Source organism: Orcinus orca, chromosome 9 (assembly GCF_937001465.1).
Source record: "Orcinus orca chromosome 9, mOrcOrc1.1, whole genome shotgun sequence".
NCBI lineage: Eukaryota > Metazoa > Chordata > Mammalia > Artiodactyla > Delphinidae > Orcinus > Orcinus orca.
The window spans coordinates 96513718-96535744 of NC_064567.1; the positions used below are offsets into that span (position 1 = coordinate 96513718).

Below are 22027 nucleotides of genomic sequence, written 5' to 3' on the forward strand. Positions count from 1 at the left end.
TAGTGAGTGCTCAATAAATGTGCACTCTTATTTTTAGTTCGTGAAATACCGTACTTAGTGCCTGGAACATGCATGATAACATCGTCACCGTCACAGCAGCATAAGAAAAAATGATGGCCTGAACTAAGTGGTAGTGGGGATGGAGCGCTTAGGAAAGGAGTTAACTTTTAGCAAACACCTATGTAGAGGGACTGAGCCATTTTACAGGAAGAATACGTGTTTCATGTGTTACGTTGAAGAAACAGGAATGGATTTTATTTTTATTTTTTTTCAGGAATGGATTTTAAAAGTAAGAAAGTATGTCTTTCGGTGGGAGGAGGTGTGTGCTGAGAGTCACTCTGCCTGGATCTGAATCCCATACTAGCTGTGAAGTCTTGAGCACTTCAGTTAATCTCTTAGTTGCCTCATTTTTAAAATGGGAATAATAGTACCTATTTTGTAGGGCTGCTGTAAGAATTAAATGAGATAATGCACATAAACTGGCACAGAAGAAGCATGCACCGAGGCTTTTTTGGAGGGGCGGCGGTTTTTTTTGGCCATGGTTCGGCCACGGTGCAGGGATCGATCCCGGGCCCGCTGAAGTGGAAGCCCAGAGTCCTAACCACTGGACCGCCAGTGAAGTCCCTCCCCAAGTATTTAATCACCCTTTCTCCTGTTTCATAAAAAAGACCCAATCAAACAAAATTATATAATAGCTATCAACCAAACACAGGAGAGTCCAGGGGAAAACATCAAATCTGGGCCTTGACCATTTCAATCCTGGAGAGGATTTGGACATTTCAAATCCCTAGGGAAGGAATGTGATGTCAGGCATCACTTGGCCTTCATAAAAGGTGTCCATGAAGCTCCTTCTCTAATTTCTTGCTAACCAGACCACTTCCCTGCATAGGGGACGCCAACAGTCAGTTCATGGGAAGGACTCTCTACCCTTCTGTTCATTTCTTTTTTTTTTGAATGAGCCTGCCCATCCATTCCTTTGTGAGCCTTTTTTTTTTAATTTATGTATTTTATTTATTTACTTTTGGCTGTGTTGGGTCTTCGTTGCTGCACATAGGCTTTCTCTAGTTGCAGCGAGCAGGGGCTACTCTTCGTTGTGGTGCTCAGGCTTCTCATTGCAGTGGCTTCTCTTGTTGCAGAGCAGGGCTCTAGGCGCGTGGGCTTCAGTAGTTGTGGCAGGTGGGCTCATTAGTTGTGGCTCGCGGGCTCTAGAGCTCAGGTTCAGTAGTCGTGGCGCATGGGCTTAGTTGCTCCTTGGCATGTGGGATCTTCCTGGACCAGGGCTCGAACCCGTGTCCCCTGCTTGGCAGGTGGATTCTTAACCATCTCGCCACCAGGGAAGTCCCCCCCTCTGTTCATTTCTTATCAGTTTGGTTTTAATGAGTCCGGTTCTATTTAATGAGTTAAATCTATTGCTTTGTTTCCTTTGAAATTTCATTCTTGGCTTTTAAGCTGAGCATCTTCTCCCTTTTAATCTATTCGACAACCATACTTTTTCAAACTTTTTACAGTTCAATTTTTTTAATACATGTGATTATATCATATATTTCTATTGAATATATGATACTCGATATTTTATGTTTAAGTCTAGTTTATCTAGAATACATTTTGGTGCATAGTATGAGGTAAGGAATCTAAAAAATTTCCTCCCAGTGACCAATTGTCCCAGTACTATTTATTGAATAACCCTTCAAGGACAGATCTCGACAGGTGGAGATGAATGTAGGTTATTTTGGGCAGAGGGAACATGTGTTCCCAGATGGCGAGAAGTCTAGTTTGGCTGGAGCCCAGGGTGTGTGAGGAGGGGGTGGTGAACAAAAGAGTGGGAAGCAGCTAAACCTGGGCCCGGCGGGGAGACCTTCATTTGGGGGCAGGGGACTGGGCTGGAGTCGAGGGCGAGCCCCTGGAGTCGTGTGAAGAGGAGCGTGATGCCTCCCCTCTGTGCTTGGATGAGGTGACCACGGCAGAGGACAGCATGGGTGGGCTTGGTCAGGAGGCAAAAACCACATTGCCCACCCAAGCCAGAGGGGACTGGACGCAGCTGGTGGAGCGGCAAGGAGCCAGTGGGGCTTTTTGGGGCACGAGAAGGGTCCAGATTTAAAAACCGAACGTGGGGGGACTTCCCTGGTGGTCCAGTGGTTAAGACTCCATGCTCCCCATGCAGGGGCCCAGGTTCGATCCCTGGTCAGGGAGCTAGATCCTGCTTGCCACAGCTAAGAGCCCGTGCAGCCAAATAAATAAATATTTAAAAAAATAAAACATTAAAAACCGGACGTGGGGATGTGAGAGAGGAGTGAAGAGTGGTTTCAGAGTGTGTGCTCTGAGTGACTAGAGCCGAGGCCGTTGTTGGAGATGACAGGGGCACTGATGTGAGACTTCAGAGATCCAGATACTGCAAACCTTAGGTGCTCTTCCCCTCCGTAATTCACAGTAAACAGTACCCAACAGGAAGAGCTGCTCTGATGCATTTTGGGAATATCAGGTTCTTCCCCCGGAAATTTATTACTTCTTGGTGGCCTTAAGCACTTGCTGTGACTGCCTTTTGGCAAATCCAGCATGAGTGAGTGTGAATCTTAAGTACTGGCATCTTAAGTTTGAGGAACCAGCTGGGTGCCGGAGGAGGGGTGTCTAAGCAGCTGTGGGACCCAGAGAAGTGGAGTCGAGAAGAGGGGCCTCAGCGGAGACGCAGGTTTGGGAGCCGCCAGCAGACAGCGTGGACTTGACAGCAGCTCCCAGGAGGCTGCATAGAGAAAACAGGGACAGGTGAACAAGTGGGGAGGGAATGAGGCCAGGGGTCCGGTGTCACAGTTCATAGGGAACCTACACAAACACTTCCCACCGTCCTGGAAACGTGCCTAGAATCGCACAGCTCTTAAGGGGTGGAGCAGAGGCTGCAGCTCAGATCTCCAATTCTGAATTCTGTCTTTGACGCTGCCACCTTGGGGGGAGCATGGAAGCCGTTTGTCACAGTTTGAATGAGGGCAGGAGTATGGGTTGAGGGGCTGCCCCGGTGACAGAGGGGCTGGTAACTGGCAAAGAGAAGCACGAAGCTGCCTTGTTCAGAGATACCTGAGCCAGCTCCGAGGCTGGGGGAGCTTTGAGGGGGACTGGTTGTTGAGTGAGGTCCTGGAGATGGGTACGGGGCGGGAGGGAGTTGGGGGCTGGCGCTGGGAGGCGAGAAGGCATCCTTTGGCTTGTGATACCAGGGAGAGTGGAGGAGGGGCACAGGAGGTTCTGGTGGAGAGGAGAGCCGTTGGAGCCATTCCTGCGTCTGCTCCAGGGCCCAAGAGTGAGGCCACGTGCTGAGAGGGAGGCCGTGAAGACTTGGGAAGCTTGCACGGGACGAGAGTCCCTGAATAACCCGGGATCCCGCTAAGGCCGGGAAGAAGCACACTTTCTCGAGTCACTTAGAACAGCTTGGAGGCTGGGCAGGAGGCAGCAGATGGGAGCAGGCCTTGCCAGGTCTGGGGAGACCTCTGAGGCAGTGGGGGACAGGGGCCAGTGTCCTCAGATGGCCAGAGCCTTCTGGTTTCAGGCCAGGAGAAGGAGGAAGCGGTCAGACATTGTAGGGCACACGTTTGTTTTCCTGTTATTTTTCCTATTAAGCTTAAAATTGAAACTCAGAACAATTGAAGAATAATCCTGCTCACACAGATCTCCCAAATGTTAATATCTTACCATATTGGCTTCCTCATCTCTCTGTGTAGTTCTTCTTCCTCCTGAATCATTTGAGAATAAGTCGCAGACATGATGCCCCTTTACCCTTCAGCATCTTTTTCCCAAAACAAGGGCATTCTCTTGCCTACCCAGAGCACAGTGATCAAAATCAAGCAATTAACAGAGATCTGATAGTCTTCTCTAATCGACAGACTTGAGTTAGATTTTGCCAAATGTCCCAATTATGTCCTTTGTAGCAACAGAAGTTCCCGTTGCATCCAGTGGGCCCTCATCCTTCTTTGCTTTACTCTGGAGCCGCTTCTCCCTCAACCTGTCTGTGTCTTTCCCAGAGCTGACGTACCCGAGGGGGGAAGGGGCATTATTTTGTAGACTGTCTCTCACTTTGGATCCGGAGAAACTTCTTGACTTCAGTCTGAAAACCCGCCCCGCCCTGGCTAGCTCAACTCCCCACGGCAAACGAAATGCTGCCCGCCACCCAGATGAGCCTTGGTGCCAGAGCAGGGGGGAAGACGAGGTGGTGGAAGGTTCCAGAGTCAGCAAGGAAGGCAGGAGTGGCAGGCGAGACTCGGTGGGGGGTGGGGAGTCAAAGTGTGTTCGTGACCAAACCTGCAGTGGAAACTGCCCGCAAGCCTTCCTGCGGCGCGCTGCTCGGAAGCTGCATGACCCCCTCGCCTGCTCCGTCCTTTCCCATCCAGAAGGAAACTGGACTTAAGAGAGGAAGGCGGTCTGGTGGCTTAGGAGAAACTGGTATCGAGGGGTGCCATCCCCGAGGGCACTGGCACTGGGATTCCCGGGCCGGGAACCCAGCCCTGCAGATGCATCTCAGCTTGACGCGCCGGGGGCCGGTATCCAGCTGGCGTGCGTTGAAGCCTCCAGTGACATTTTCTTGGGTTTGCTGGAAGCAAGTGTGTTCTTCTTGCACAATCTAAAGAGATTGCCTCATCTGGCCTGGGCAGAAGGCCTGCACCTGCTGTTTATTCTAGGGATTTTTGTCTTCCAAGAGGTAGAAAATCAATTCCTTGCATTGGTGTTGGGGTCCAGGGGGCACAGTTTCTCAGCCTTGGGACTTAACTCAGTAGCCCCACCTCCCTGCCCCCTGCCATAATTCATAGCTCCTCTTGGCCTTAAAAAATAAAATGCTTGGGACACTCGCAGAGGCTGGAGGTGGCTTTAAGCACACCCATCAAGCCCTCTGTACCCCACATTCGCCACCTCCCACGTGGCCCCCGATTCCCTGGAAGGGGTACGTGTTCCTTGGAACATTCCAGGCCTCCACTGCTTCAGTCCCGTTTCCCAGCTGTGAAATGTGTACAGCCCACTCGGTGGGTGCAGGTGGCGCACGAGAGCCCCAGACAGCGTTGCCCCGCAGGTGTGATTCATGGGTGTGGCTGAGCTTCCTGCGGGCGTTTCCCTCAGGCTCCGTGTTCTGCAGAGACCCAGTGTGGAGTAGACAGAACATGAACACAAAACCCAGGAGGACTTCTGTCTTTCTTTGGGAGGCACATTTGTTGGACAAGAGAGTTGAAGCCCCAACACAACCATCTTAAAAGGAACGGGATCCCTAGAAATAGGACAGTCGGAAAATGTATCAGCTGATAATGGATAAGCAGGCCTGAGGAGGCTGTAACTCAGGTCACTAGTGTTTGAACCCACTCACGTCTTAAACAGCAGGGGGCCGGCCTCCATCCCCATGGTCTCTCCTCAGTGACAGGGGGGTGTGAGGGGCCTCCTCCCAGCTGCCCCGGCGGCTCAGTCAGAGCCAGCTGTGCCCACAAAGCCTCTAGTCAGGCCTCTCCTCCCAGCTGCCGTGGTGAACAGGTTTGCCCTTTCCAAGCGCCTTTAGGTCACTTGTGGTCTTTCCATGGAGCTGGACAACAGCCATCTGTTCTGTTTCTTATTTCGTCCAGAAAATCCCAGTGTTCTGTCCCCCGCCTCCTCCTAGGGGTTCTGTTTCAGCTCCCCTGTCCAGCCTTCCAGAAGGCTGGCTCTGAACCGGGCCCTGCTGGGTTCCTCCGTCTGCCCTTTGTCCAATTAGACAAAGACTGGTGATGCCCAAGTCCATGCTGAGCACAAGCAAGGCCATATGGTCAGGAGATGAAGGTTTCTGAGGCCAGTGGTAATGATGATGACCTGAACTGAATCTGCAGCTTTTAAAGAACCTTTACCTGGTAGAAGTTAGGAACATGGTCTGGGGAAGATGAGAACAAGCCCTATGGGACTGGATTAGAATTGGAGGTATCAACATGAGCTGGTGGTTTCATTACACAGACCTGTGTGTGTGTACATGCACACACACACAGGCAAATAAACACAGAAACACACGATACACACACATATAGATGCAGAAATATATACACACACTCAGACATATAGGTATGGGTGTATGTATTTATACACATACATTTCCTAGAAGCAATGACACCCCAGTAGCAATGAGCACACCTAGCACCCAGACCTTGGTTTCTTAATACCATTCACTACTAAAGGGAACCAGAGCTCCTTGGAGAAATGGCTGGTTTCAGGGCTGGAGGACAGAAAGCACAAGCTGAGCCTGGAATATCTTGTGTCGGAAAGTAAGTAAATGCTCAAAAAATAAGGGGGACATGTCAAAAGGACACCCCTGTTGGCCAAATCTGAGACAATTTAAGCATCAAATAAAGAATGATAGTAACAGACTATAAGCCACTGAATAAAATAAGGTTCCATGTATACATGCTGATATAAATGAGTAATTGAGGGAAAGGAAAGCTCTTCTTTTTCTTTAATATTTATCTTTTTTTATTTCATTGCGCTGGGTCTTCGTTGCGGCTGGTGGGCTCCTTAGTTGTGGCATGCAAACTCCTAGTTGCAGCATGCATGTGGGATCTAGTTCCCTGACCAGGGATCAAACCCGGGCCCCCTGCATTGGAAGCGTGCAGTCCTAACCGTGGCGCCACCAGGGAATTCCCAAGAAAAGCTCTTCTTTTCAGTAGAAAGCAAAGTGACAAGTATAGAAGAAATGATGGAATCTGACAAACATCAATAGCAATTATCACAGTAGTAATTGATTCCGGCAAGAATCATCAATGGATATTAAAAACAGTGGGTGAAAATTTGCTGGGTAAACTGAATATTGACCTAGTCTCAAAGAATCTCACTGTAAGTATGTGTTAATTACAAAAAGAAAAACAGTGACTCTGCAGTGGAGAAACCTGGCAGCCACCACCCTAAGCCGAGTGATCGCGGGTAACATCACCAGGAATGGGACAAATCGACCTCAGGTGTCGTATGATCACAGAAAGGGACACATGTCACCTCTGTAGTATTCCTACCAAAAATGCAGAACCTGCATCTAGTGTTGAGAAAACAGCCGACAAACCTACACTGAAGGAACATCCACAGAATCACAGACAACAAACTAACTTCAGGAATGCCAATGGCATGAAAGACGAAGACTGCAGAACTGCTTCAGATTAAGGGAGAATGAAGAGATGTGACGGCCACGTGATTTCTTCGCCATAAAGAACATTATTGGTGAGATCTGAATAAGAAAATAATGTGGTGTTAATTTCCTGATTTTGATAATTGTACTTGTGGTTGTGTAAGAGGTTATCCTTGTTTTTAGGAAATACACCCTGAAATATTTAGAATTAAAACAGACATCATGGCTGCAATTTACACTCAAAGGATTCCGAAAAAGACGCACCTGTACAGAGAGCAACAAAGCAGATGTGGGAAAACTTTAGCAGTTGGAGGATGGGTGAAGGGTATACAGGAGTTCTTTGTGCTAGCCTTGCAGCTTTTCTATGAGTCTGAAATTATGTCCCCCAAAGTTAAAAATACATCTTCAGGTTGTCAAAATGTTTTAAAAATCATCCAAAGTAAATTGTGTTGGCCCTCCTTGTCCCATTGTACCCTTTTCATATTCACTGCCTACTTCAGCATGCAGTCCTCTGGGACTGGTCACTTGCCCATTTAGAATCTACGTGAAGGTTTTCGAAGCCTTTCTGGGCAGCAGGGAGTCCTCGCTAGGCTGAAACACACAGCTTGCGGGGTATTCTCACAGCTCCTACATGCTCTGCCCTGTGGTCAGTTATTTCCCAAGGCTTATTTTACTGCTGGTCTGCAAACTCCTTAAGGGCAGGGACTGTGTCTTATCTTTGCGTCTCCTTTACAGTGAATACTCAGTAAATATCTAATGGAATTAAGTTGAAAGGAAGTATGCATCTTTGACTCTCCGTGTCTTTGACCACTCGGTAAATCATGAAAATAGCACACAGTGAGCAATTACAATTGAGTTACAACTGGGCATCCTGGTGATGTTACTGTGTTTTCCCTCCTATTAGAAAATGTGTTCTTTTTTTTTTTTTTTTTTTGTGGTACGCAGGCCTCTCACTGTTGTGGCCTCTCCTGTTGCGGAGCACAGACTCCGGACCCGCAGGCCCAGCGGCCATGGCTCACGGGCCCAGCCTCTCTGCGGCATGTGGGATCCTCCCGGACCGCGGCACGAACCCGTGTCCCCTGCATCGGCAGGCGGACTCCCAACCACTGCGCCACCAGGGAAGCCCTAGAAAATGTGTTCTTTTAAAAAATGTCTTTATTGTAGAAAATTTGGAAAATACAGAAAAGCAAAAGTAGGAATGTAAATGATTCAGAGTTGGCAGCATCAGCTCTTCCCTGATGAAGAGCCACCCACTACCCGAAGATATCAGTGTCTGTCCTTTCGAGCGTTTCCTATGCAAAATTTTAAATGTGAACTTACACATAGGTGTGTGTATATACGTATATTCATATTATGCATACTGATGTCTGACATTAAGTTTTTGTTTTTGTTTTTATTGGCCATACCACACGGCATGTGGGAATCTAGTTCCCTGACCAGGGATTGAACCTGCGCCCCCTGCATTCGAAGTGTGGAGTCTTAACCACTGGACCGCCAGGGAAGTCCTGACATTAAGTTTTTATTTTATGCACAGAATTAGATTGATCAAAATCTTTGGTTACCATGTATTTTTATTATTAGTCCATGCGTCACAGCTCTCTTTTATCATTCATTCATCAATTCATTCAATAATAATATTGTAATAAAACTCAAGAATTAGAACACTGACAATAATTGAAATCTACCCTATGTATTCCTCCCAGGGTTTATCCCCCCACCTCTCAGAGGTGACTGAAATCCTAAAGTATAAAAAATACATTGTTTATTTTTATTTTTTTAACTTTATAAAAAGGGAATTATACTGTAAGTTGTATAAGTCAGGGTTCTCAAGATAAACAGAACCAAAAGGATATATATATATATATCCCTAAAAACAAGGGGGGTAGGGGTGCCAAGCCTCCCATAGTTGAAAATCCAAGTATAATTTAGTCTGCCCTCTGTATCCGCGCGTTCAACAAATCACAGACAGTGTAGTACTGTAGTATCTACTATTGACAAAAATCTGTGTATAAATGGACCCATGTTGTTCAAGAGCCAGTTATATATATACATGGAGAGAGAGAGAGAGATTTTAAGGAATTGGCTCACGCTACTGTGAGGCCAGCAAGTCTGAAATCTGTAGGGCAGGCAGCGGGCTGGAGAGCCAGGGAAGAGCTTGAGTCCAGAGGTCATCTGGAGGCAGAATTCCCCCTTCCTCAAGGGAATCCAGTCTTTTTTCTTAAGGCCTTCAACTGATTGGATGAGGCCCACCCACATTATGGATGGTAATCTGCATTATTCAAAGTTGACTGATCTAAACGTTAATCTCACCTAAATAATACCATCACAGCATTTAGACCGGTATTTGAGCAAATATCGGGTACTGTGCCCTGGCCAAGTTGGCACATAAATTAGCCATCACATAAATAGCCTCCTGGACTTGATCTTTTTCACTCCACATTATGTTATGAAGATTCCCACACTTTTTTGGGTTTGCTTGTTTAGCTGGAGTTGATTCACGTTCACTGCTGTATAATATTCCATCGCGGGGAAATGCCCTCACCCTGTTCCATCTTCTGCTGGTGGGCATCAGGGTCATGGCTGCTGTCACAAACAGCCTAGGGGACCCTCTGGCACTTGTTTTCTGGGATAGAGGTGCAGGGCTTTGTCTTGGGTATATACCCAGGTGCGATTTCCTGAGCTGTGAGGCACGTGAATGTCCAAGTTCATAAGGAAAAGCCAGATGGTTTTCCCGAGTTGTTACACTGGTTTCACTCTCCTCGGCCGTGTTTAAGAGGCCTCTGATTCACAGCCTCTCCAGACCTTGGCATTGTCAGATTCTTCATTTTTGTCATGAAATGGATGAAAAACTCTTCTTTTTTGCCGCCTTGGTTTATGTTTCCCTGATTAACAAGGCCGGGCATCTCTGTGTGTGCTTCTTGGCTGTAGGCGTTTCCTCATTGGTGAAATGCCTATTCGTGGCTTTTGTCCATGCTTCTATTGGGCTAGTAGTTCTGTATATGTTTTTAACACAATTATTTGTGCTCCTGCCCTGCTCACCTCCCACTGCCACCCCTTTGGGGTCCCAGTGGTCCCTCACGCCTTGCCCTTGAGTGTTGAGGGACTCTGAGCCCTCACTGCTTTCCAACAGGTCATGTCCTCACCACAGCCCTCGACCTTCTGTCTCCTTTGGGTTCTCTCACTCGCTCTCCATACGGGCAGCTCTAGCTGGCCATCTTGCCTGCATCCTGGACTCCATGTGGCTGAGACCAGCCCCGGCCCCGGCTGTCCCCACTGTTGGAGTCTCAGCCACACCATCTGCCTCCAAGTCACCGGCTCTAGCTGAAATTACCCTGCAACGGAACCCGACAGTGAGAGTCAGAGCCATGGGTCAGCGTCTTGACTATGCTTCTGTTTCCAAAGTCTGGATCCTCCTGTTTTCAGAGTACAAAAGGGTAAACTTCAGGTCCGGGGGGGGGTTATAACTCTCTCTCTCTTTCCAAACAATTCGTGTTTTCCTGCCTGCCTAGTGGGTTAAGCAATGAGACATCCCCTTTCTCGTCCTCGGATTGAGTTGCTTCTTTGTTTAACACAAGCTTTAGTTCAGGAGATAGAAATACTTATAAAGTATCATTTAGTAAAACTTTCCTGAAATATTAAAGGAAGTTTAAAACGAAAAAAATGTCCTACATAATCCTACCAATTCCCTCCGTTTTCATTCTTCTGGTTCCCTTCTAGTTTCTATCCACATGCGTATCTATTTTTATGTTGTAATTACTGTGTGTAGTTATATATAGTATATTGAAAATGAAATAGTTTCTCCTCCCCCCCCCCCGCACTCTACATTACTTTTACATGGCTTGAACATGTCTCCATATTTTTATTGTTATCTTAGTGATCACCAATTTAGATGAACCGGTAGAATTAAGTGTCCTGTGACGGGGGCTCTAGGTTGTTTCCAGTTTCGTGTTTGTTATAAGCAATGCTCCTATGAATAGTTATTTTTACTTGGGAAATCTGCAGGGCTGGCCCACTGGGTCAGAGGTGACGCTCGGACGTCTGCGTTTCCAAATCGGTTTCCTCCACCTAGGTGGCTCACAGTGTAGATTTCCGAAGCTGCTTCCCCACAATTTGTTTTATCGTTTTCCTCTAAATATGGATTTTAAGAGACTGGAAAGTGGGGGAACTAAGATCCCGCAAGCTGCACAGTGCGGCCAAAAATAATAAATAATAAAAATGCTCAAAGGACTTGAAGAATAGATGTTTCTCCAAAGAAAAAAAATATATAAATGGCCAATAAGCACATGAAAAGATGCTCAAAATGACTAATCATTAGGGAAATGCAAAACAAAGCCACAAAGAGATACCACTTCACACTCATTAGGATGGTTATTACAAAAAAAAAGGAAGGAAAATAAGTGTTGGCAGAATGTGGAGAAATTGGAACCCTGTTCTTTGATGGTGGGAATGTAAAATGGTGCAGCCCTTGTGGAAAACAATCTGGTAGTTCCTCAAAAAACTAAACCATAGGGCTTCCCTGGTGGCGCAGTGGTTGAGAGCCCGCCTGCCGATGCAGGGGACACGGGTTCGTGCCCTGGTCCGGGAAGATCCCACATGCCGCGGAGCGGCTGGGCCTGTGAGCCATGGCCGCTGAGCCTGCGCGTCCGGAGCCTGTGCTCCGCAACGGGAGAGGCCACAACAGTGAGAGGCCTGCGTACCGCAAAAAACAAAAAAAAAACTAAACCATAGAGTTACCATATGACCCAACAATTCCACTCCTAGGTATATCCCCAAAAGAATTGAACACAAGGTCATGCAGAGATATTTGCACACCTATGTTCATAGCATCATTATTCACAATAGCCAAGAGGTAGAACCAACCCAAGTGTCCATCGACAGATGAATGGATAAACAAAATGTGGTATATACACACAATGGGATATTATTCAGCCTTAAAAAAGAAAGGAAATTTTGCTGTATTCTACAACGTGGATGAAATGTGAAGATACTATACTGAGTGAAATAAGCCAGTTACGAGTATAATAAGGACAAATACTGAGTGTTTCCACTTACATGGGGTCCCTAGAGAAGTCAAACTCATAGAGATGAAAAGTAGTATGGTGGGTGCCAAGGGCTGGGGGAGGAAGGATGGGGAATTAGTGTTTAATGGGTAGAGTTTCAGTTTGGTAAGATGAAAAAGTTCTGGAGATGAATGGTGGTGATGGCTCACAACAACGTGAGTGTATTTAACGCCACTGAACTGTGCACTTAAAAATGATCAAAATGGTAAATTTTATGTTATTTGTATTTTACCATAGTTAAAAAATATTTTATAAAAAGAGGAAAAAGAAAGAGAGAGAAGAGCCCATGAGCTGTGCTGGTGAGACCACGTGTATGTGTTGGTTGGACAGAGCCCCGAGGCCACATTTTCGATGGTTTAGTGACAGGTAAACCCTTGAAGAAGCTTGATGAGGCTGGAGAAGGGCCTAGAACTTTGGAGGAGCTAGGTTAGGAGTTTTGGCCCAAATTTGGAGCTGGGTAGGGGTGGGAGGGTGGAGAGGATGACCGGCCAAGGTAGTCCCAGACATGGAAGGACAAACAGAAAGGGGCTTCTGTGTTGGGTGAGGTGTGCATTAGCCCAAGAAAGGCTGATTTCAGCTTAGTAGGAAGGAAGACTTCTCACGGTCTTGAGCTCTGAGTCATGAGAGAGTTGCTTTGTGGCACAATGACCCGCCTGATGTGGTCTAAGTAGGACCCGGTGACCAGCTGAAAGTCCCACCCCACCAGAGAGTAACCCCCTGCCAACCACGAATACCTCTGCGGGGCCTGCCAGACGAGACGCACCTCCAGTCCCTGCAGGGCTCTTGTTCAGCAGCGCTAGGATTCCTTTAGTGATCCCAGGGCCTCGGCACCTCTCAGAGGCTGAACTACAGCCAAGCAGCTGTTTTCACCAGGCCCTGTGTTTGTTTTTTTCTGACATCAACCAATTCTCCGACACCTGGTGCGTGTCAAAGGATTCAATTCATTTCTCACATTCACCTCCCGAGTGAGCACAGACCCCACAGGGGGAGGGCCCAGTCCCACAAGGATACCCACACCCTGAAAGCAGTTGGTACAGGCTGCCCACACTTCTGCCCAGCTGACTACAAATTCAGGGGCTCCTACGACCCTTTCTTTCATGTTCCACACATTGCTAGAATGACTCACAGAACTAGGAAAGCACTGTACTTGCAGTTGTAAAGGAAATAAATGAACAGCCGTATGAAGAAGAACAAAGGCAGGTTTGGATCCTCTGGGTGGGGCGGCAGAGTGCACCACCCTCCCAGCACGCGGGAGCGTTCACCCACCCGGAAGCCAGCCCCTCACTGTCCAAGAGCGCTATGGACATTTCATTACGTGGGCCTCAGTGATGAAGCCACTGCCACAGACGGAACTCCAGCTCCAGCCCCCGTGCCCCCAGGTGGGAGCTGATGGTTCCGGGTCTTTCTGGTGACCAGCCCCCCATCCTGAGGCGAAGTGAATAACAAGAGACACTCCCACCACTCAGGCAATTCCAAGGGTCTTAGGTGCTCCAGGCTGGGACAGAAAGTATACACCAAGTACATATTTCTACTATGTTACACCATGGGTTCAGATCCACTGAGAGCACCTGGTGGAAAGTGCATTGAGGCAGGCCGGTGGTCTCAGAGGGGTGGCTCATCTCCCTTCCTGTCTCCCCAGGGTCCGCAGGCAGACAGATCCCCATTTCCCTCAGTTGAGAAATGAGGGCATTCACTTTAAGGTTAGTTGTGAAGATCAAATGAGGTGTGTGTCAGAGTGCTTTAGAAATGTCAGAACTAGTGTCTGAGTCTGCCTTTGGGCCATTTCTGCACTTGTGCTCAAATACTGAGATTGGGCTTAATGGCAGATGTGGAAATCATTCATTCATCCCACCAGAGCCTTTGGTGAGAATCATTCATTCATCCCATGTGGCCTCCCACTGAGCCTGGCCTTCTGTTAGGTTATGAATACCCGCCCACCACCTGCTGAGTGTGGCCTTCTGGAAGGGTCCTCAACTTTAAGAAGGGGAGTTCAGAGGGGGCAGACCACCTCCAGATGTCTGGGAGTTTTTCTTCGGGTGGAGATGCCACCAGGGTATTTGCATAAGAGCTCCCCAGCCCGGGCCAGAGCTGCACTGTAGAATCCAGTGAGGGTTGAGCAGAAAGGCGAGAAACCGGGCAGCCGGCAGAGCGCCCGCGCCCCCTGGTGGCCGCCGGCTGCACCTCGCTCCTTCCCGGACAGGATCTGCGGCCCGGCAGCCTGGCTCTGGGTTCCCTGGTCCATTCACTGGTTGCTCTTGAATGGCTTGCGAGTGCCTGCGGGCCTCCAGAACTCTCGGGCTGTGCTGTGCGCCACCAGCCACAGGGCTCTGAGCACTTGCAGCGGGGCGAGTCCAAAGTGAGGTGTGCAGCCAGTGGCAAACACACCCTGGGTGTCAAAGACAGTACCCCCAGAAGTAGAATGTGATGTTGATAATTTTATATTGGACGCCTGTTGCAATAATAATATTTTCAATAAGTTATGTTAAATAAAATATTATTTAAATGTATTGTGGCTGTTAGAAAGCTTAAAATTCCATATGTGGGGTGAATCCCATTTCTTTAGGTTGGATAGTGCCGTTCTAGACCCTTGGTTCCCAGACTTTGGGATTTCACGGGTGAGCAAAAGCCCGCCCCCCCCCCCGCCCCGCCCCAGGTCTGACTACCAGTTTGATACTTTGCTAAGTGACGGTGTTTTAAAAAGTACTACCACCGCCATTCCCGTGAGGATGGGCGTTCTGTTATCAGAGATGCAGGATGCCACGGTCAGAGTAGAGAGCCCGCTGAACTGCCCACTCATGGCCCATTGATTCGTTTTCTCATTGAGTGGGGAGAGCTCTGTCAGGCCCAGAGTGCAGGGCGGCTCTCTGAGGGGCCTCTCTTGTGAACGCGCACACGGTCTTGCCCTCTCCCTTCTCGGCGTCCACGCCTTCTGCAACCCGATACTTGCAGGAGCCCTGCGAGGCGCGGGGACCGGGAAAGGTGAGGAGGCAGAGGACTGCCCAGCCTTGGTCTGTGGGTGTCACCTGGTCCTTAGAGCCACGACCACTGTGCGAAGCTGAGCGAGACCCGGGCAGCTGCAATCAATCCCGAGAAGAAAGGGCAGGCTCAGTCCCTAGACCTGGCCCTTGGAATCCCATCACTGTCCCCTGATCCCTGCTGCCCACCCTGCTCTGCTCAGGGACGGAGAGAAATATGCTAGGGAAGGCCACATTCCAGGCCCACATCCATAGGCTCATTGGCGTAGTTCCTTGTCAGGGGTGTGATTTGGGCTCAAAATATTTTTTTTCTTACTGCAACATAAAATACGTTCAGAGCATAAACTTCAGAAGATAGAGTTGACTAAAAGGAGATAGACACACAATGACATCATACAAAAGATAGCACCGTTAGCAGTAAGATCTCTCCTGTCCTGCCCCCTCTAATACACACCCATATATTTTTCAAAACTGTAATTAGGGACTTCCCTGGTGTCACAGTGGTTAAGAATCCGCCTGCCAGTGCAGGGGACACGGGTTCGAGCCCTGGTCTGAGAAGATCCCACATTCCACGCAGCAACTAAGCCCGTGCGTCACAACTACTGAGCCCATGTGCCACAACTACTGAAGCCTGCATGTCTAGAGCCTGTGCTCCACAACAAGAGAAGCCACTGCAATGAGAAGCCTGCACACAAAAACGAAGAGTAGCCCCTGGCTGCAACTAGAGAAAGCCCGCACACAACAACGAAGACCCAACGCAGCCAAAAATAAATAAAATTTTAAGATAAAACAAAAATAAAAATAAAAAAATTAATCAGCAATCATATTAGGTACAATTGTATTTTTTTAAAAAAAGGGGAAAAAGGGACTTTCCTGGCAGTTCACTGGTTAAGACTTCATGCTTCCATTGCAGGTGGTGCGGGTTCAATCCCCGGTTGGGGAACTAAGATCCCACATGCCTCACGGTATGTCCAAAAAAAAAGGGCAAAATACTTGAATAAACATTTCTCCAGAGAAGAGACACGAATGGCCAATGAGCACATGAAAAGTTGCCCAATGTCATCAGTCATCAGGGAAATGCAAATCAAAACCTCAATGAGATACCACTTCACACTCTTTATGACGGTTATTTTAAAAAAATCCTTGCCAACCTTCTGTTATTTTCTATTTTTTGGTGTGTTTTTTTTTTTTTTTTTTTTGCGGTACGCGGGCCTCTCACTGTTGTGGCCTCTCCCGTTGCGGAGCACAGGCTCCGGACACGCAGGCTCAGCGGCCATGGCTCACGGGCCCAGCCGCTCCGCGGCATGTGGGATCTTCCCGGACCGGGGCATGAACCCGTGTCCCCTGCATTGGCAGGCGGATGCTTAACCACTGCGCCACCAAGGAAGTCCAGAAGAGCTGGACTTGAACCCAGTCTGTGGAGCTTCGGGGTGGGTGCCCAAACCCTCAGCTCAGCTTCATTGTAGGGAACGGCCACAGTCTGACATGCCCAGAGCTGGCAGGTTTGTTTTGTGGGTACATGGCCCTTCTGGGGGGAGTGTGTACTTTTGGCATGGAAACTCTATGTGGACAGTTCCCATCCTCAGTGGGAAACCTCAGCAGGTCAAAACACAAGACTGCAAAAGCGGCCCCTTCTGTGGAAGGCGGCCCTCCTGAGAGACAAACCCTTGACAAACCCTCTCTAGACCCAAGCCTGTTTGCTTTCGTTTTCTCACTGACGGGAGCTTTCTCTGCCAAGCTGCCACTCAGCAACACCTCCTGTCGTCGGTCAGTGAGTGGGCCGTGTGTGTCCACCAGGGCCAGCCCCGCACTGGAGCCAGCAGCTGTGGCGGTGAGCAGCGCAGCATCCGTCAGGGCCACCATGACTGGCGGTGAGGACTGACACAAACAAACGATGACAGAAAGCAATGAAATGTCTGCAGGTGACCTGCGTGCTTCAAGAGAGAAGTACTGTGTGTCTCACTAGCTCAGGACAAGGTGCTCCGCAGAAGGGGGCCGTGAGGGTGGGGTGGGAGGGGAATTCAAGGAATAAAGAGCATGTAGGAGAGGACCCGAGGAAGGAGGCTCAAGCAGGTGAAGAGGGGCAACAGGGACACTCCTCCCAGAGGTAGAAGCATGTGCAAAGGTCCTGAGGATGGAAGGGGCTGGGGTCCTGTCACCTGAAAGCGCTCTGCGCTTGTGTGTGGGGATGATTCTGGAAGGCCAGCAGGCCCATCTGATTAGGATGCTGCCGTCTTCCTAAGTGCAGTGAGAAGGGGGTGTTAAGCCGGGTGGCATTCTCCACGGACAACTGGTAGCCACGGGGAATTAGACCGCAGCAGGTTAGGATTTGAGAGAAGGCGCAAGTCTAGGGTGAGAAGTGTGCTGATCCCACAGTTACTCAGGGGTGGAGCCAGCTTGCCTCGGCAGGGGCCCCACATAATGGATGGAGGTGAAGGGAGGCAGCAGGGTTACTGGTGTGAGCAGCAGGGACAGGAACACCGGGAGGAAGGGCTTGTCCCAAAGCCACCAGAGTCACCAGAGCTGGGGAGAAATGCCGGAGTAGGCCATCTGGGGGCTTTGGGGGCCTCGAGGCCTCTTCCAGGGCAGGAGCAGCCAGACACAGACCTGCATGGCGGGAGGTGACCCCCCCTGCCCCCCAGGAGAGGAGAGGTTACAGTGACAAGGGGAAGCCTCAGTAAGTTCTCAGCCCTTCCATGACACACCCAAAGGCCACGGCAAACAGACAGCGACCTCTCTCCACACCAACAGGGCACAATCAAACAAGGATGCCCCCAAATTTAGGTGCCCCAGGAAGAGGAAGAGCTTAGCGTTGGGGCCAGAGAAGCCACCTACTGAGAGAGGAAAGGAGAGGGCCTGGGGCTGGAGGGGGCCGGGGCAGGGGCAGGGGCTAGGGAGAGGCTCTGCTAGCCTGAGCGGGGGCGGGTGTGCTCAATCTGGCCTTCCTTGGGTTGGCTTCCTGGAGAAACCCCAGGCATGGGGACGGGCTCCCAGAGTCTGGGGGATCCTGGCTACCGGTGTCCCAGAGGTAGGGTTCCCAGGCCGTGGGATGCCCATACCCAGCACTGACACAGACAGCAGCTGGGACAGTGTGTGCCCCCAGTGTGTGCTCTGCCCAAGCCCCGTCCCAAGACGGCCCTGGGACCCCCAAGCTTCCCCAATGGCCCAATAGGAACAATGGAGTCCTATAGGAGGGGAGGAGAGAGAAAGAGACCAAGGCGCTGGGGACATTCGGAAACCCAAGAGGGGCAGCCTTGGAATCAGGGGTCAGCAGAGGACACTGGGGTGATATTTGCCAAATTGGTGGTGGCTGGAGACTGTCCGCCCCCCGACACAAGCCTACGCCCATCACAGACTCAGTGTCCTTTATTGCACAGCGAGACTGCGATCCTTCCCCGGTGTGGGCGCGGGTGGAGAACCCCTCGGCCAGGCCGTGGTGCGGGCGGGTAGGCCGGCTCAGCAGTCCGGCCACAGGAGGGTGAAGGCACCGCGGCTGCAGCGGAAATCCGGCTCTGGCTGCTCCGACTTGGGCTCCACGGAGACCAGGCGCCGAGCCCCGCGCTGGGTCAGCGGGATGCAGTCGGAGACGCGGACCTCCAGGGCCCGGCCCTCCCTGAAGGATGGAGGTCAGGGTCAGGACGGGCAGGGCTCCGCAGCCCCGCAGCCTACCCCGCGCCCTGAGACTCACCCCTGGCAGTGCGCGGCCAGCACGCCCACCAGCTCCCCGACGCGGTTATCCAGTGGCGGCCGGGAGCGGTGCAGACACACCACCAGGTCGTCGTAGCCCCGCGCGTGCAGCACCACCAGCTGGTCCCGCCCGCTGGTCACGCTCAGCCCGGTCACCTGAAGGGGGCGGGGTCTCAGGGTCAGGGGCGCGGCAGGCCCTCCTCCCCAAACCTGCACCTCCACCCCACAGCCCAGCAGCACAGGCCCACCCCCCGCACGCATCTTCCCCTCCCCAGCACCCCGCCCGCTCCCCTCGGCCTCTCCCGAGCTCCCCTCCTCTCCCCCAGGCCCCACAACCCTGCTGTCCCCTCTAGGTCCCCTTCCTCCCTCTCTGGTTCTGCCCATAAAGGCGAGGGTCGGGCAGGGCGCACCGCACACGAGGGCTTTTTGCCCTAATGGAATGTTCTAGATCTGCACAGTCTAACGTGGCACCACTGCTCACCTGTGGCTCTCCAGCACCTGAATGTGCTGGTGCCACTGAGGAGCTGAACTTTTACTTTTCTTTCCATTTAAATAGCCACACGGGTCGTGGCCACCATACTGGATGGTCCTCCAGCCTGACAGTTACACGGACCCCCAGCCTCAGTCCCTGCCCTGGGTTGCCCCTTGGCCTGTGGGAATATGAGCTGCAACTCCAGGGAGCAAGTGGGTCACAGAACTGGACAGAGGGGTGAAAGGCGGGGACAGGGTCCCAGGGGTGGCAGCCACACACTGCAGCCAGCTCCACGCGGTCCAGTGGCGGAGACCCCCGGGCAGGCACTGGCACAGATGTGGGGAAGAGAGGCCATTTGGCATTTCGTTCTGCCAAAGAGTGGAGCAGGAGGGGGGCGAGGAGGCTGAGGATGGGGCTCTGGGCCCCCCACCCGTGGGGCAACCGGAAGCCTCTGCAGGCTGTTCAGCAGGGGCGCATGGGGCGGGGGAGGAGTTGCCGTCCTGAGCTGATGCTGAGTTCTAGAAAGCTCCGGCCATCCCAGGTAGGCATGAGGGGAGGGGCCCAGCAGTGCCCAGCAGGACAACAGGCCAGCTAGGGCCTCACGGATGCCCCCGCCCCCGCACAGGGCTCACCACGTCCAGGGGCACGGCCCGCATCACCCGGTACTGCCGGCCCGGCTCCAGCTTGTAGAGGTGCCGGTCTGTGAGCAGAAGCGCCCGGTCCCGGCTTTTGTTGAAGCGATTCACCTACGGGACAGGTGCTCTCAGGGTCACTTGCCTGCCCCAGGGGGCTCCCCAGCAGGTGTGGCCAGTGGCCTCGCCTCCCTGAGGCCACTCTCTCACTGACGGGGCTGGAGCTGACGACTTTTGAAGTTTCAGGGTCAGCTGTGAAACCTCTAAGCTAGGCCTGGGCCAGGGCTGCCACGGGCCTGCAGCCCTGTATCCACTGCTCACCTTTCGGACATGGCTGGAGAAGAGCACGGCCCCGAAGCCGTCCTTTTCCCGAAGCGTCTTCAGTCGCTGAGCAAACAGGCCTGAGGCTGTGGGGTTGTCTGTGGCCTGAGGACAGATGGGGGCTGCTTGGGATGGGGTCTTGGGACCATGCTTGACTGACAGCAACTCTCAGGGAATTGGCACAGTTATCCTTGACCTCAGAGAACCTCGTCAGGCCATGCGCCAGCCTCCTGGTGGGTCCACCTGCCACGCTGGCTTCCCTAAGGCCCACCGCACAGACCCCCTGCAGCCCTGAGGTTCTAGGCACACATGTCTGTGCCGTCCACACCGCCCACCAGCCCAGCTCCCCACGCCAGGCCCGGGCAGACTGAGAGATGGAAGGGGCTGGGTGGGACCTCACTCCTCCATGCCAAGCCACGCACCTGGGCAAGCCTCTCGCCCCTGAGCCTTCATCCCCTGCAGAATGGGGCCAGGGGGCGGCTCACAGCACCCATGTGGGCCAAGGGGGGCCATGGCATGGAGTCAGGGGGCTGTGCCTAAGAAGGGGGATCTGTGCCGGAGAATGGGGGGGCTGACCTGAAAACACAGGAAGGCAAGTGGGAGTAGGGCAGAGGGGGAGGTGCTGAGTAAAGCCCAGGCTAGCTGGTTCTGGGTGAAAACCCTTGAACTTCAGAGGCCAGGGGCAGGAACAGAGGGGTACAGCCCACAGGACAGCCAGGCTCAGGGAGAGGACAGCTGAGGCGGACATGGGCAAGGTTTCAGCCTTGAGCCTCTCCTTGGCACCCAGACCCCACAGCCCTGACACTTACGGAGGACAAGTAGTCCCGGGCCCAGGCCCGCCGGCAGCCCCAGTCCTGTCGCAGCTCCTGCAGGGCCGCCATGGCGGCCACCTTGGCCTTGATCTGAGCCATGTCTGAAGGGGGGATGTTCTTCACCAGCTGCCGGGCCCGCCACCTGGAGAGGGCCAGGTGGTCAGACAGACCACTGTGCAGGCCTCACCCTTCCCTACTCCTGGTTCTGCCCCTTTTCCTGAGAACACACGTTAGTGCCTTTTCCTGTCCCTTCCCCCACGGGATAAGGCCAGGCCCCTCAGCCAGGCACTAGCCACCCTCTGTGTCCCAGCCTCCCTGGTCTCAGTGGAAGGTGGCCTCTCCTGCTCTGAGCGCGCTGGTTGCCCTTCACACCTCTCCTAAAGAACTCCTACTCAGCCTTCAAAGCCCTGCTCAGTTGCAGAGTTTCCCCCACTTCTAGCTCTGACCCACCACCCTCCCTGCAAGCCTCTAGCAAGGAGATGGAGGCCTGCATCCCCTCCAGATGTCCAGAATGGTGCTGGGGACATTAGGAATCTTCCACCGGCTGTGGGGTGTGGGCAGCCAGCTGATGTGCACAGCCCCCTGTTTTCTGCTTATCCAGTGGGACCACCTGTCTCCTGGCTAGCACCAAGGGGTTCAGATGGCCCGGTCTGGGTGTTCAGTGGGCTCTAGCTGAGTGGAAAAGAGTGAGGGGCGGTGGCAGAGGGCGAGTACCTGCAGAAGAGCGCCTGGCAGATGTCCTGGAAAGGCTGCAGCACAGCAGGGGGCAGCGGCCACACAAGGTCACGGCCGTAGAGCGGGGGCTGCCGTGCAGCCTGGAATCGCCGCTGCATCTCTGCCAGGTGAGCCCGCACCTTGTGCCTCCGGAACCAGCGCATGATGGTGTAGACGGCCCTCAGTCGCCGGAAGTGCCGCCTGGCCAGCGTGCCCCGCCATGCCTGGGGGGCCAGTGGGAGGTGGTGCTCCATTAGG

General features: G+C 51.9%; 1 protein-coding gene across 2 annotated transcripts in view; it reads right to left on the minus strand.

Moving 5' to 3' along the window:
• LOC101277389 (unconventional myosin-Ig) overlaps positions 1-22027 on the minus strand; it is a 275011-nt gene that overhangs the window by 241395 nt on the left and 11589 nt on the right. The window contains exons 17-22 of one of the 2 annotated variants that reach the window (XM_004283013.4): positions 21770-21993; positions 21053-21197; positions 20244-20348; positions 19923-20036; positions 18820-18974; positions 18482-18744 (exon numbers count right to left, since the gene is read on the minus strand). The exons of the other annotated variant lie outside the window; for it this stretch is intronic. Of the exons in view, the coding sequence (XP_004283061.1) occupies positions 18588-18744; positions 18820-18974; positions 19923-20036; positions 20244-20348; positions 21053-21197; positions 21770-21993 (900 nt within the window). The 3' untranslated portion in view covers positions 18482-18587. Of the gene's footprint in view, positions 1-18481; positions 18745-18819; positions 18975-19922; positions 20037-20243; positions 20349-21052; positions 21198-21769; positions 21994-22027 lie in introns of those variants that run through there. 2 annotated transcript variants of the gene reach the window in all.